The 16,009-nt window shown below is 50.8% G+C and overlaps 2 protein-coding genes across 2 annotated transcripts; both read left to right on the forward strand.

The window, feature by feature from the left end:
• Positions 1-4,433, forward strand: LOC122364943 (trypsin-1-like; the record flags this gene model as incomplete). The annotated part of the gene is made up of 5 exons (XM_043335753.1): positions 1-140; positions 1,212-1,371; positions 1,631-1,745; positions 1,972-2,126; positions 3,927-4,433. Coding segments are annotated over 5 exons (759 nt in total), but the record flags the coding sequence as incomplete, so codon positions are not given.
• Positions 4,434-5,135: 702 nt separating this feature from the next.
• LOC122364951 (trypsin-1-like) lies at positions 5,136-7,879 on the forward strand. Its single transcript, XM_043335761.1, has 5 exons — positions 5,136-5,349; positions 5,631-5,974; positions 6,320-6,434; positions 6,832-6,986; positions 7,347-7,879. Exons 1-5 carry the CDS (start codon positions 5,283-5,285, stop codon positions 7,515-7,517), a joined length of 852 nt encoding a protein of 283 aa, XP_043191696.1. The 5' UTR covers positions 5,136-5,282; the 3' UTR covers positions 7,518-7,879.
• The last annotated feature ends 8,130 nt before the right edge of the window (positions 7,880-16,009 follow it).

Here is a 16,009-nt window from a genome sequence, read left to right on the forward strand (position 1 = left end):
TTCAAGGTGGTGGGCGGCAGGGAGGCCTACCCGGGCCAGTACCCGTGGGCCGCCTCTCTTCAGATGAACGGCCGACACGTGTGCGGCGCGAGCATCGTCAGTAGCCGATACGTCGTCACGGCCAGCCACTGCCTGCACGGGTCAGTGCCCTGCGCGACCGACGGCTCAGGGGATTATCGCTGAATCGTGATGTTATTCATACCGGTTTATGCAGTATGGCACGTTTCGACATATATCAGATGTTAAGTTTTGATCCAGCCCGAAGAACGAAAGCATAATACACGGCTTTCGCATATTATCTCCTATCTAGCCAGAATTTCACGGCACCCGCACTTCATTAGCTGTAAGGGAAATACCTTATTGTAGGCACTTATCAAGAGTATTGGTCGTTACCAAGGCATTGCTAATCATATTCGCAGACATTTGAGTCGTCTATCGTAAGTAAATGCTTTTCTTAACGCCAGCATCAACGGGAGGCAACAATGTGTTGTAGCGATTCATTTCTCGCGCATCGTTGCTCTGTCGTCTACAACTATAGTTTTTCAGCTTAATTTTATGCATAACAATAGAGTCGATAAGCTTGAGATCAATTCCTGTAAGCATTGTGATCTCAAAAGTGGCACGTTCATGCAAACTGTCAATCGGTGACCAGTCCCTTAAATGTCTGGACAGTCAGTCCAAAGCATGTCCCAGTTCCGTTTATAAGAAATGTTCAAGGTCTATAGCTCAATATAGCCATGGTCTTAGTGTTTGTGGTTTTGTAAGTCTCGGGAAGGATCACTTTTCGCGGTCATGTCGCGTGTAAAGTCAGCCTTGGAAAATCACGGTCAAAGCGTCTGTAAGTGCACTATGTGAAAATATCCGGTATTACACCAGCTAACTTCAGCTTGGACCACAAATGTACTAACAGGAGTTGATAATGAACGTAGAAAGGCTTGAAATGTGGAATGTGCTTTGGCAGTGGTTTATTTCATTCAATTACCTTACCTACCCTAACTTGTTATACGCTATTCGTAGGCCTGTAACTTAATTTCCTTGGCCTGTTACCGTAGATAATTTCAATGAAGACGGCAAATTTCGTCTGTGTCGTTCTTCAATCCCCGTCTAAATAATCACTAAATCCTAAAAGACTTATAACGAATGGACTTTGCTATGCAAAAAATAAACGTCTTTAAATTAGTTGACCGTAACTAATCACTGCTCCTCGCCAGCCGGCCGCAGCCGAGCCTCTCCGTGGTGGTTGGAGAGCACACCCTCAGCAAACAGGAGAGCTCTGAGCAGCGCCTCCCGGTGGTCAGGACGTTCCCGCACGAAAAGTACCGCTACCCCAGCTTCAAGAACGACATCGCCGTGCTCGAACTCGGAGGAGAGGTAACCGGGCTTTGCTCGGAGTGGAAACATGGATCACATTGGAGAATCCAGCACACAGGAGGCCGGAGGGAGATCCTTGCGATCACGAGTAGTTGTCACATGCTTATCACAATTGGCTATGCACTATTGATGCACGCTGTGCATCAGCTAAAATAGTTAAACTGCATAGTGCTTCATGGTAGTAACGTTGCCGACACACATATCCCGATGTTCTTTTTTTGTGAAAACTTTCTCTTTCGACCCTGGTGTGTGTTTTCAGATCGGCTGGAACCAGTACCGTCAGCCGGTGTGTCTGCCCGACGTCGGTCAGGCGCCGTCTCACGGTACTTCGGCCACCGTGGCCGGCTGGGGCTGGCTCGGCGAACATCTCAAAGGTCAAACTTGGGACGTGATAAAGCAGTACTAATTGATGACATTACACTTCAAATAGACGGTGATTGTTGACTGTGGAAAACTGTGGCTACTGAGCACTATTTGGGCTGTGGTTACATTGTATTTATTTGACTTATATTCAGAGCGCGTGATCAAACATGGTTCTTTGTGTTCACTGTTCAATGTTCATGTAACATTCCACACGTGGCTGTGTCGATTCTCCCACAGGCGGGAAGCAGGCGGACGTGCTGCAGCGCGTGCACGTGCCGCTCGTGGCGCCCGCCACGTGTTCCGGCTGGTTCAGTGAGGCGGGTCGGCGCGTGCACATTGGTCGTGGTCAGATCTGTGCCGGCTTCAAGGCCGGCGGGAAGGACGGCTGTCAGGTGAGGACTCAGTCTGGTGTGACTGTCATCTCACGACTGACTCCAGTTGGCACTAAGGGCTATAAAAGCTCGCCATATAAGCTGCACTACCGATACAGTCCAGCGTTATTTTGTCGATCTGGAAGTGAATATGGACGGCCGTGGTCAAATGCTAAACGTTTTGCTTAACCCGCGCGGGGCTGGGGTCTCCAGCCGAACGCGCGGGGCTGGGGGGGGGGGTAAATTTTACCCCCCCCCCCCCTGTTATCTCCCGAACTAATGGTCCGATTTGGAAAAATCAAACGCCAATCGAAAGATCTCATCACGAACTACTAAAAACATGTACTTAATTTAAAGTTTGAGGTCAAGGTCAAGGTCAGGTCAAGGGTACAAATTGCAAGTTTCTACAGTATCGGCCTTGTACCGTAGTTGCCGAAGAATGAAGTCATCGACTGAGACTGATTGCCCAAAACGTGTTCTTAGGCTACCAAGACAATATTTGTTGCATACAGTATCATTCAGTGGTCAAGGTCAAGGTCAGGTCAGGTCAGGTCAGGTCACCAAAAAACAAAATATAGAAAAGGGCATGTGCGACACATGTTTTATGGGTCATTTTACTCATAGAATTCGATAGGCACACTCAATAAGTGATATGGACCACCTCTGGATGAATTTCAGGTCGAGGTCAGGTCAAGGTCAGGTCAAGTGAGGTCAACTTTTGAAGTTGGTTGTTAAGGCCTAAAAAGGTGTCTATCTCTGATGCAGTTTTTCACGGCAAAACGAATGGTGCTATTTTTGTTTCCGTACGAGGTCTAGAACTTCCAAAAAATTCATTTTTTTCAAAAATTTTGTGTGACGTGACGTCATAAAATCTTGAATAACTCCCACATTTTTGAACCGATTCTTCTAAAAATTGGTATGTAGGTGCACATAGACCACTTCTCTGACATACATATATTCCGGTTTTTTCGATACACTCAACATTTTGGATTTCATAATTATTTTCCCAAAAAAGTCAGTTTTTTGAAAAAAAATTTGGGCCAAAATCCAAAATTTTCAAAAAAAAAAAAAAACGAGATAGCCATTTGATAGACAAAGTAGAATTACGTATAACCTTTTATGTTACGTCTTGATTCCTTTAAAAATGAAGATGTTAGCGGCGTTTGAACTTTTGCCGTTTTTGAGGCGAAAATGGCGAACATGACGTCACTAAAACGTCAATTTCTCAAACATTTTCCGACGGATTTCGCTCATATTTTCAGGAAACGTGTCAAATTGATGTAAGAAAAGGTACTGAAAGTTTGGCGGCGCTGCGCGCCGCCGTTTTTGAGATATTGCAAAAATTCGCGAGGGGGGTAAAATTTACCCCCCAGCCCCGCGCGGCATACTGTGTATGCAATCTATGCAGATTGCAGGTGTAACATCTCCGCACTACACCGCCAGGCTACACGTTTCCACTTTCCAGTGAAGGCAGTGATACTGTGCCGCAAGACATCCTTATGTCATATTTTGCCCCTAGATGGCACTAGTTACCAAAGCGCCTGCAGCTATGCTGTGCCGCAGTGATTGGTAAATAAATATTTCGCCGACAGATGGCACTAGCAGAGCGCCTGCAGGTATGCTGTGCCGCAGACCTCTTTTATAAAGCAAACGCCATCTGGTTTCAAGTTATAAAGTTATACATTTTCAACTAGGTACAAATTTTAGACAACCGTTGGTCTTCTCAACTTGTAAACCACAGCCACTCCTCTGCATATACTTACATCTAGCTCCTGCGGGACAGTCCGGAGCCGGTTGTGACGGCCCTCCGTCTCCGTTCAGGGTGACAGCGGCGGCCCGCTGGTGACCGATGAAGGCGGCCACCACACGCTCGTCGGGGTCGTGTCGGCCGGGATCGGCTGCGCCCGACCCAACCTGCCCGGTATCTACACGGACGTACACCTCTTCACCGAGTGGATTGTCAGCAAGACGCGGGCGTCCAGGGGCGGCAGGGGCGACCGGCGCAGCTAGTTACGGCCGCTGGGAGGGCAGAGGGGACGACAGGGAGCAGTCACTGGGGTGGACAGAGAGAGGATTTGTTACGCCGCCGCTGTGGTGAAAGTCGCAAGCAGTTCCGGTTTAGGTGGCTTGGTTCAGGTCATGATGCGTTTAAAGGGCATTGAGAAGTGAGGACTGCTTATCAGACTGCATTTCCAAGGTTATGAGGTGCGAAGAGGAAAACAGGAAAATGGCAGCGACATGTGCATTGTGGGGTCATTACGAAATAAGACATATAATGAGCAAAATAATTGTAATTTAATGCTTTGTATATAAATTCATGGATGGATGCAGGTGTATGTATGCAGGTATATGCATGTGCATTAATGCTGAATGCATGAAAATAAAGTGAATTCGACGTGACATCGCCCTTGACTCCATGCGATTGATCTAAAGAGCTCTAGACTTGCGTATTGCTGCAGGAATAGGTATGCTCGGTGAATCAGAATAGACACTTTTCAAAAGTGTCTAAAATAAACTGCCTACCTACATCAGAACGCCATGATTTCTGCCAATGTATCGGGGAATATCGACGTTACCTAATAATAAGCCAATATTTAATTAATGGACAGAAATTATTTTCATTTAGTGCCAGTCTAAATAACATGACGTACAATCCGACTTACTATAAACTGCCACTCCCCCATCCCATTCACACGCACAGTTACCGGAAATAGTGTCCTCCACTTCCGTAAACACAGAGCCAGACGGGCATTTCCGCCGGCAGAGCGGGCCAGACGGCTGGCTTCCGGTGCGGCTGACCTGGGCTGACCTCTGCCCTCCCCCACCTGAGGTTTCACGGCCAGTTCAAGGTCACAGGGGTGCCATCAGCCACCTGCTGCTGCGCAGAGGCGGGGCATGGTGACGGACGGACCACGGCGCAGTGGAGAGTCACCCCTCTGCGCCCCCCCCCCCCTCCCCCTCCCCAGCCGGAAGCACCGGAAGCCACTGCGCACCGCTGCAAAACGACTTCCAAATGGATCGGAAACGACCTTGAGTCAAGTCCTCGATGCAAACGCGGTGTGATGCGGGCCTGTTTAAAAAAGGGTGCGATGGTGTGAGGTTGTCACTTGGCCGAAGGACTCTGGGTGCACAGGACACTGAGCTCGCTTTTGAAGGAGTGGTGACAGTGCGAGAGATATGAAGCGATTTGTGGCATTTCTATCGGTGGCAGTGATGTGTCTAGCTGGAATATCAGCAATGAACCGTGAGTATACGACCCAGTATCTACCTTAACTAACGTATGGTATACAAAACGTTTTGAAGCTGAAAAGCAATATTACATGCACCTATAGTTCGTTGGTATAGTTATTTGGCAGTGTTTGCATAGAATATATACTGTTTTATATTTTATAGACGGCGGCAATATTTATAACTAAAAATGTTGCTAATGGTTATTAAGACGGTAGGTTAATTGGCTAATTTTTGGTAAATCTATTGCTAATCTTACGCCGGTTTGTGACCGACCATTTTACGGCCGTCTTGCAGTGGCTAACGTGCCGTGCGGGGTGCGTCAGTTGTCTGGCCGCCGAGGTCGGGTCAAGGGCGGTCAGGAGGCGCACAGGGGCCAGTTCCCGTGGTCGGCCTCCGTGCAGGTGAACGGCGCTCACTTCTGCATGGGCGCCGTCATCAACAACGAGTACGTGCTGACGGCAGCGCACTGCTTCGTCGGCAAGCCGAGTGGCGCGGTCACGGTCACCCTGGGAGGTCATGACCTGACCGAGGTCGAGCCGGGTCAGGTCACCATCGCCGTCGCTGAACGGATCATTCACGAGGGGTACCATCCCGGCACGTTTGATAACGACATCGCTCTTCTCAAGCTGGAGAACAAGGTTAGTCACATGGTGTTCGGTCGTGAGGCAGAAATCACAGATTTTGTTTGAATTACTACATATATAGCACCGTTATTTGAAATGCTATTTGAATATCACCGTTTGAACATTGTTAAGAAATTAGATTTCGTTGAATGGTTAAAATGACTTTGGGCACATTGGCGTGCTTAACAGGACTTTATCATATAGAGCTTCTGTCGTCCTTCGATGTCATACAGATCTGACTCTTCAGATCAGAACTGTGGCGACGAATTCGATCAGAGGATGTCTTGCAAGTGAAGTGGTTCTTATCGTTACCGATGTTTTTTTAAATAAGTAAGCGTATTATTTGCTTGCCTATTGCAGATAAGCTGGAACGGTGCAGTTCAACCCGTCTGCCTGCCATCAACTGGGACGAAGAAGTTCGTCGGCATGAAGGGCACTATTGCCGGATGGGGCTACCTCGACGAATGGAGGGATGGTAAGCTATTTTTTCATTTATTGATGTTTGAGCACGACCTCCGGTTGACTTTGAATCATTGAATTGAGTAAAGCATTAGTTACCCTGAACTTGATTATCAAACAAATGCTATTTATCAAACCGTTTTGATGGATTGAAACGTTATTTACATAGCATTTCCACGAGGATTATGTACCTAGTTGAATGAAAAAATGATGTTTGAACTCGCTCCCACTCCCGAGGAGGGCACCGGGGCACCGCGCCCCCCTTTGATTTTGGCATTTTACATAACATTAGCTTTATGGGCGTTGCATGGAAAGAATGGGACCAAAAGTCGGCAGTGCCCCCCCCCCCTTTAATTGAAGGTGTTCCGCCGCTACTGTTTCTGACCGTTTCTGTGTGCCGTGTTGCACCTCAGGCGGCGAGCGTCCCGACACGCTGCACTGGGTTGAGCTGCCCATCCTATCCCCCGAGACGTGCCAGCAATGGTTCACCGAGGCCAAGAAGAAGATCAAGGTGGCCGCCGGCAAAATCTGCGCCGGGTACAAGGAGGGCGGCAAGGATAGCTGTCAGGTGAGAGCGAGAGAGAGAGAGAGAGAGAGAGAGAGAGAGAGAGAGAGAGAGAGAGAGAGAGAGAGAGAGAGAGAGAGAGAGAGAGAGAGAGAGAGAGAAAAAAAACAAGCGATAAAATAAGAAAGATAGAATAATCAGCTGCGTACCGATTGGTGATTAAAAGTCATACACGTGTTCAATGTCGTGCTCGTGACGAAGAAAAAATGACGGCACCCCATTGCTAGGTATAGTAAAGTTAAAATATAGGTAGAGGTTGCTAGCCAAAGAGGCAGCTAACCGCTCCAGGCGGACAGCGGTGGTGCCCTCACCGTCGAGCCGGAGTCCACAGTTGACCTTACGATGACCTGTGTGTATTTCCAGGCGGACAGCGGCGGCGCCCTGACCGTCGAGCGGGGCGGCGAGGTGCAGCTGGCCGGCGTGGTCTCTGCCGGCATCGGCTGCGGCCGACCCGGACTGCCCGGTATCTACACAGACGTCACCAGCTACACCAAGTGGATCGTGGGGGAGATTAGTGCCCGCACCACCTTCTGAGCACCAGCTCAGCCAGTCACCAGAGCTGGTGACTTGGTGATGCCGTACGGGTACCAACTGCCAGCTGCCGTTCAGCCCATAGTTCGGGCTGATGTCGCGAGATATATATTATCAGTGAGCTTTGGTTGGTAGAGTGACCGAGGAAATGGTTTGAATGGAAGTGCTGAAGCATGTTTTGCAGTGCGGGATTTGGATACTACGTCGACATACTGATCTCATGCTGCGAACCTCTCGACGGGTAAACGATGCTTGCCATGAAGTGTTGTTCAGCTAGTAGTGTGTATAGTTAAGTGCAGGTAGACAGGGCAGTGGACACCCATACGAGTGAATTATAGTTGTCTTAATACACCTCATACCACGTGGAAGATTTTTATAAAATAGATTACGAACTCCTACGCTCCTAAGGTAGACGGGGTTGAGGCTGTTGAACTTTTGAGTATGGTTCAGACCTCACCAAGTTTCTTTGTTTACCACTCATTCCAGGGCTGCTTAGAGCCTGTCAGTAGCATTTTATGAGGTTATGTGACAAAATGATATGCGTTATTCTTTGAATGAAATTTATTGAAAAGCGCAACTTAGTCATAACACTATGTATTTATGCATCACCGTACATTCATGCTCCTACCATCAACATCCCAATTTACTGGACTGCACTTCCAAAGTGTGGACGACAATGCCATTGAAACCGCACCATTAAAAGAAATAGCCATCCAAAAGCCTATTTCTCGCTGGTCAATACTCCAAATGAACACAAAAATGTCAAATGTGCTACTTGATTTTTAGCACAACGATGCACATCGAATATCAGTGCGCAAAGAACAGAAAGGCAATAGAACTCAGACCGAGGATGCAGTGTCCGTTTCCCTAGTCCCCGCACTGAACCCTTGCCAGCTCAGTGGCGGCACAGTCGCGGCGGCCGTAGACCCGCCGGCAGCCGGACAGGCTGCGCTCCGAGCCGCCGCACACGTAGTCCTTCACCGAGAAGAAGTTGGGTTCGGCGGCGGCCGTGGTGTTCCAGGGCAGCGGCCGACCGCCGGACAGGCCGAGCGAGCGGCACGCGACGCCGGCGTCGGCGGCCGTCCAGTCGCTGTCGCAGAGGTACTGCCACAGCTGGCCCGAGTTGAAGGTGAACTGCAGCAGGCCGTCCGAGCACGAGTCGCCGCCCACCAGTCGGTACTGGTAGGAGGAGCCGCCGCTGGGCGAGTCGCAGGTGCGCACCGCACACGCGCCGGCGGCGCACACCAGCCCGACCAGCGTGGGACAGTCGGCGTCCCGGTGGCACGGCTCGCCGATCCCCAGTCCGGAGCGGCACTCGGTGCCGTTGAAGTTGAAGAGGCCGCGCGGGCAGCCGCAGAGGCCGTCGGCGCAGACGGCGAGCTCTGTGGCGCCGCGGCAGTCGCTGGTGGCGCGGCACGGCTCGGTGAGCCGCGGGTACGGCCGGCACGCCTCCCCGGCCACCGGCTGCAGGCCGTCGGCACACCGACACCGGCCGTCACTGCCGCACACCGTGTCCGACCGCAGCGCGCCGCAGTCGGCAGTACTGCGGCACGGCTCCCCCAGCAGGCGGCCCGTCACCAGACTGGGCCGACCCGAGGGCACCGGCGTCAGCGCCACCACCTCGGCCACGGAGGTCAGACGGGCCGACAGCGCCTGCTGGAGCTCCCTCTGCCACTCAGGGAAGGACGACAGGATCCCGCCGATGCTGGCCAGGGCGCTGGAGTGGTCGGGAAGGGACGACTGCTGGCTGGTGATGGCTGCCAAGGATTCCTGGACGTCGCTCAGTCGTCCAGAGTGAGCTGACAGCTCCTGAAGGGCCTTCTCCTGACCGGTGACCAGCTGCTCCAGCGGCTCCATCCGGTCCCTCTTGCTGGCGAGCGAGGCTATGTTCTCCTGAAGATACTTCCTGGATGGAAGGCCGGTTAGCGCAACTTGAACGTCCCTTTGGTGGTCAGAGAGGATGGCCAGTGAATCGGCCAGGCCCTGCAGCCGCACACCCTGCTCGGAGACAGTCTCGATCAGCGCCTGCTGGGTCTGTGAAAGGGAGGTCAGGACGCCCGACAGATTGGGATCCTGTCTGCACTGCGAGGCGAGACTCTGCTGCACCTCCTGTCGCGTGGGAACAATGTCCAGCAGGTACTCGACGCCTTGCGGCGGCTGCTCGGAGAAGACCTTCAGCTGTCCCGATAGTGTCGTCAGTTCGTCAGTCATGTTATTCTGCTGCCTCTCGAGAACTTGCAGTGTCCGTTGAGCTGACTTTTGGCCTTCGGAGAGGTCAGTGACGGCTCTTTGGAGGGCCTCCTGCCTGGCGATAACATCTGAGAGAGACGTCTGCAGGCTGTCCTGACGGTCGGATATTGGGGACAGGGTCTCCTGCAGGCTCTCCTGGCAGGCTGAGGCGGCTGCAGGGGACTCTCGCAGGCCGTTCACCAGGCTCTCCATGGCCTCCAGACGCGCGGTGAGTCCTGCCACCGCGTCCAGCGAGCTCTGCACCCTATCCAGTCGAGACAGCACCTCGGCGTGCGTGTGTGCCGTGATGTCTCGGACGCCGGTATGGAGCATCTCGGCCACAACATCCAGCACCTCCCTCATGGAGTAGTCGCTGCGCAACTCCAGGTTGGTGAGGCCGGCCTCCTCGGGACTGAGGTCGCTGCCGGACACTCGGGAGCAGTGCAGCGTCAACAGCTGGACGGCCAGTGTCCAGCCGAGCAGCACACAGCGCAGAGACGGAGAACGGACGGCCATGGCGGCGGCGACCTGCGACACAGCCACACTGGCCCCGACTGGCCGCGGCCAGCAGCCTGATATCCCACGCCGCCCACCGGCAGCGGATGCCACTATCTGGACACGGGGCGTCCCGCAGAGGATGTGGCAAGCTGCGCCTCGTGGTGGCGATGTTCCGGAAAGGACATGATGGTACGCACCTACCACTCAGTTCTCTGCTGCGTGGGACTTTCCGACGTCAGGAGCCAGCAGCTGGACGGGAAACCACGCTGACCACTGGTCAAGGAAACAGTGATGTGAGGAGTCAAGAGTGTTGCGTCTTAGACCCGACGGAAACACAAAATTCCGCCGGAACTAGGACTTCAAGCCATCATAGCTATCGTGATCAGCTCGACAGACGCCAATGTTTATCGTGCTTCTTCATTGAATTGAATTCAATGCTGTATGATTTCAACTGATATACCTACCTACCTAACCGCCAACAATCCATAACTTACTGCAACGCTAGTAAACCTAAGACATTCTTCGTCAAAACAGGTCAATGCATCATTCACATGTCGGACGTCCATGTACCCGTTGACCTTTGACCTGATGCGTTACATTATTGAAATGCATGCAGACTGGCTCTACGCGGTGTCTAAGCCCTGCTCTGGTTTCTGAAACGGGTAACGCCCCGCCCACCACGACCGGTCTGTGCAGACAGGGCTCAGCGCAGACAGACAGTCAGTCAGGCAGGGCTCACACGGATGGCTGCCGAAGTGGTACAGCGTGGAGGACCGTCCTCACTGCAACAGCAAACGACCAGGAACTCAACACCGCACGGAACTTGTGATGTTCAATGGCATGTGCAGAAAGTTAACGGCTGACCGGATTTCACCCATGAAGTTTCGCAACAGTCTAGCAGTCCGAGCAGTCTTATTTGTTGTGACATGAATTCCCATTATCCTGGGCACGAGTGAAAGGCAATAAAGCACGATTATTGCTTACCTAGGCATTTAGTACGGAGGATTAGCAGTATTACTACGCTGTTCGTTGCATTGAGTAGCCACCAGTTGCCGTAACATATCCGTCTGCCAAACCGGTCTCTTACCTAGTCAGTGGCGAGGCCAGTAGATTTGACATATATTGATGGACATAGATATTCGAGCTTCCTAAAGAAAGATACATTTAAAAGGAAATCACACACATACTGGAAAGGAAAATATGCATTGGGACTACCGCACAATCGCAGATACCTAGATATATCATCAGAATATGCGTTTACACTGCCGAGTAACTCATGTTCGTGGCGTTTTCGACTTTTATTTAGCTCAACTACCTATGATAATTCCTCCATTTCATTTCATAAAATTAAGGCCTTTTTCATTAAAGAGCTTAATTGGAATATCTGTCATAAGCTAAGACTTCTGGCTAAACGCCAATAAACGGACTTCAAATGAGTGAATGGCAGGACGAAGTAACGTAAGAATTCATACAGTGTATCGTGACAGTGGGGACGGACGGGACGGGGCGGGACGGGGCGGACCGGCGCCGGTCTTGGTCTGCACGGGCGTCAGACAAGAGTCTGGACTGTGTCACGTCGCGCGCGAGCCGCCCGCCCGCCGCCAGTCACAGTGGCCCCGTGTCGCCCAGTGGTGCGTCTGACGCCGCGTGGACCCTCCGTCGGCGCCGCCCAGGGACGAGAGGAGCCTCCGAGAGCGACTCGGCCAGAGAGCGAGTGCCGCGCGGAGGCGTGACCGGCCGCGTGGGTCGTGGCCGAGGTCACCGTGTGTGTCTGGGCAGGCCGGGAGGCGGTGGTTTCAGGTAGACGGTGACAGGGATACCTAGTGGAGCGGACTGGAGCCGATCGGAGCTCAGTGGGGCCGGGCGGAGCTTAGTGGAGCCAGGTGGAACTGGGCGGAACTGAGCGGAACTGCTCGGAGGTCGCAGTACAGGTAAGACGTGACCGCCCTGGCCTCTCAGTATCGACATGCAGCTAATCGATTTAAATGTTAGTTATGTCATCCGGTGCTCATGAGCTGCATGGTTGATGCGCGTAACACGATGTTTGCCTGTTTCAAAAAAGTTTTACGATCACTTACGTAATGAACTGCTTAATGATTAATTGCCGATTTTGTGATCAAATTTCCCTGGCCGAGCTGGTATCCATTCCGCCAGACAGGCCGGTGGGGTTAGCTCCAGAAAGAGCACACCCTTCCGGGGCGAAAGCAAGTGGCGGGCTGGCCTGTTTCACCGGATACCATGACATCCCAGTGGTAGGTACGGACCCACTACCCAGTCACTGCAGCACACCAGTCGGTGCTTGCGTTGTGAACACCAAACGTCCTATAGCATGCGTCCATTATAGTAACTAACCTGGAGCACCGACTGGTGTGCTGCAGTGACTGGGTCCGTACCTACCACTGGGATGTCATGGTATCCGGTGAAACAGGCCAGCCCGCCACTTAAAGGTAGTGTGCCAGCTTTCCTGGACCGTATGGAGTTAATGGCCCAGATAAGGAGAACCGGATTTTTAGAACTTATCCATACCTTCAAAACTCATGGAAACGTCTTAAATTCTTCAAATTTTGAGTACCCCAGTGCGAAATTCGCCCCGACGGGTTGTCGGTCGTACCCCAACCACATTTCACACCACTATGAACAATAAATGCACACACTGAAATCGCTATTACCGATATGCTCATCCAATCAAGTTTCGATAAACCCGTTCATCATCAGCTCCTGCGGTTTCGAACACGCCTGTTAGGTAGTGCGGTAGACCGCGCCCAAAGCCAGGGCCCCGGTAACGTGAGGTAGCCGAGTCAGGGCAGCGTGCGCTGACCCAAGCCGGAGCCGCGCGTCCTCCCGGTGTCATGTGATAGCCCGGGGCTGCCCGCGGGGATGCGGTAGACCGCGCCCAAAGCTGCGGCCCCGGCTTGGGTCAGCGCACGCTGCCCCGACTCGGCTACCTCACGTTACCGGGGCCCTGGCTTTGGGCGCGGCTTTTGCTCATACTTTGTGGTGCGGTGGTGGTGCGTCGGGCTGCGCGCTCTGACTTCGGCCAAGAAAAATGCGTCAGCTGATCATTGTCATTTCTGCCACTTGCGTGTGGTGAAATGGGGTCATAACTTATGAGACGGCTTTTTCATATCATTATTTTACATAAAATCATATTTCAAACCATAAATAATGTTCGACAGCCAAATAAAAGAAACAATACCAATACAGGCTTACAGTTTAAGGCTCGACATTGTGTTGTCTACGATTAGACAGCTGATAACTCATTCCCGTACGTCGTATGGTCGTAACACTATAATGACCTTTGCTTATTGTCACATGTGCGCCGCATTCGCGATTGTTGCCGACGCCTGTTTGCAGGTGAGCCCACTACAGTTGTTATACATATCTAAAAACCGATAAACTTTTAGGCGAAAAAGGCACTATTCCACGCCCATTTGATTTTTTTTTTTTGCGATATTAGGTAAAAACAGAAGCTTCTTATCCTAGGAAAAATAAAATGGGAAATCTTTCAAAGGTGGCACACTACCTTTAAGCTTTCGCCCCGGAAGGGTGTGCTCCTTCTGGAGCTAACCCCGCCGGCCAGTCTCAACAAGTCTCATCAACTTCTAAGATTGTCTCAACAAACTAAAAGAATCTACCCACAAAAAATAAAAATGGTTGGCGTTGAGCTTGCGGAGCATGTGTTTATGCGTAGAAAGATATGAGAAACAACTCTAATAAGTTAGTAACACTTCCCATCGTCGTGTCAACCGCTTCAACAGCCACTCTTACCTGACAAAGCTGGTCATTCCAATAAGACGATCGGAAGAAATTACTGCTGCAAATCAAATTAGGTAAAGAGAAGGTAACCAACTTGGCATGTATGTATGTAGGGGAGAGAGGTCATATTGCGCCACCTTAAGGATATCGGCCTATTGCGGCTAAAGTTGACCAGCTGTCATGCTTGATGATATCTCAAATTGTACCTCAGTTATTTTGGCATCAAATTACAACTCCTAATTTGTATCATACCCATAAAAATTAACAAGAGAAAAGTTTTCCGACACACCTGCAAAGGGCGCATTTACGGACTACCCCATCAAAAAGCGCCCATGCCTCTCATGTAAAAGCGCCCTATTAAAAACAACGGTTTGCCACCTAACTAAGTAGCCTATTTGAACGTGTCAGCCCGTTAACCATTTATGCTGTGAAGGCTAAGGTAATGGTAAGGTGAGCGCTCTAATAATCAAAGTGTTCAATGAAATGTGTCCCAACCACCAGATGCTGTTTCTCTGGGTTGAAGAATAGGGCGCAAATAGGGTGGGCGCAATTACGAATGGAACACATTTTTCATGAGCTTCAAATATGGCGAGGACAGCGAAGCCACGGTGGTGATAAACTTACAAAACTACCATTAAACGAGCAATTGACAATGATTATTAGTTGAATCACTATCTCTAAGATAAACCATGACACTAGCAAAGGTCGAAATAGACTGTTTCGCGTAAGAAAATAGAGGAAATCACAAAAAATGATCTGCGAGAAAGCTGAGACACCTCACCTGCCCCCGTGGACCGGAATAAGAGCGAGTTATTGGTGGTGAAGTAAATGCACACATTCGAGCATTCATTCGAATCGAATTTTGGACAGGAGGAAGGTGTGGCGCATTTAAGAACATGGCGCAATATGACCTCTCTCCCCTACACTATGTACGTATGGCTTAACTTCACAAGCTTTCCACATACAGCGAGGCGATTATGGCTTCACAGTTCACATTCACATCAATGTTCGGAAGTGCTAGGTGCTTATGTCATTATCGCTGCACCACATTAACCGTCACATCGACTTTTGATCCTGCAAGGGAACATGATCCTGATCTAATCCAGGACCATGACAGTGATCCAACTTTAGGATGACTCAGACCGAAATCATCTTTAAATCATTATCGATGCCAGTGAACGTTGGCCACGTCGCTAAAGATATGATACGTGTAACTGTGCCCACATCTGTGAACTCAGGATGGCGGTGATCGTGCGACGTTAAGGAAGGCCGTGCGACGATAAGGAAGGTTAAAGGCGAGGCGAGGTCTTAGAGAAGGGAATGCAGATTTTGCTTAGCTGTCGTTTGAGCTAGCAACGATTGTCGATTCCCATCGTTGGGGTAGGTATTTGCGTTGTGAACACCAAACGTCCTATAGCATGCGTCCATTATAGTTACTAACCGATGTGTCCTAGGGAGCATTTGGGGCAATCGCACCTACGGTTTCGTTTTATTCTCACCGGAAAAATATAGAAAAGACGAAACATTTAATTGCAGTCCAATAAACCCTTTGCTGTTTCACAAATAACATGTTTTTTATGCAACAGTGTCTTTTAGTAATAAGGCGCGCTGCAACTTCTCTTGCCCCACGGTTTTCTTCGCCGCCGCCAAGTCCAATGCCACTGCCCATACAAGTCACTCGACCACGTCAACGCAAACGGACCGCACAACTCGCGTTTACGCTCTGGCGGCCTCTGCTGAACTGGCCTCTCTACACAGCATACAGCTTGCCCTGAGCCTCGCTACCGCTCCATCTTAATATTCAGATCATACATACATACACACACACAAACGCATACACATACATAAACTATCCTATGTCCATTGCAGAGTCGGAAGCCATCGAGAGGAGGTTTTGTCTATAGGCTAGTTCCTTGCCTCCTGATCCAGACATATCCGGCTTTGATCACCAGACAATTGGCACGCGGCACGGTTGCTCTCTAGCCACTTCAAACAGCGTGAGAGTCCCGGTT

The sequence above is a fragment of the Amphibalanus amphitrite genome, unplaced genomic scaffold (assembly GCF_019059575.1).
Source record: "Amphibalanus amphitrite isolate SeventyFive unplaced genomic scaffold, NRLGWU_Aamphi_draft 000708F_arrow, whole genome shotgun sequence".
Taxonomy (NCBI): Eukaryota; Metazoa; Arthropoda; class Thecostraca; order Balanomorpha; family Balanidae; genus Amphibalanus; species Amphibalanus amphitrite.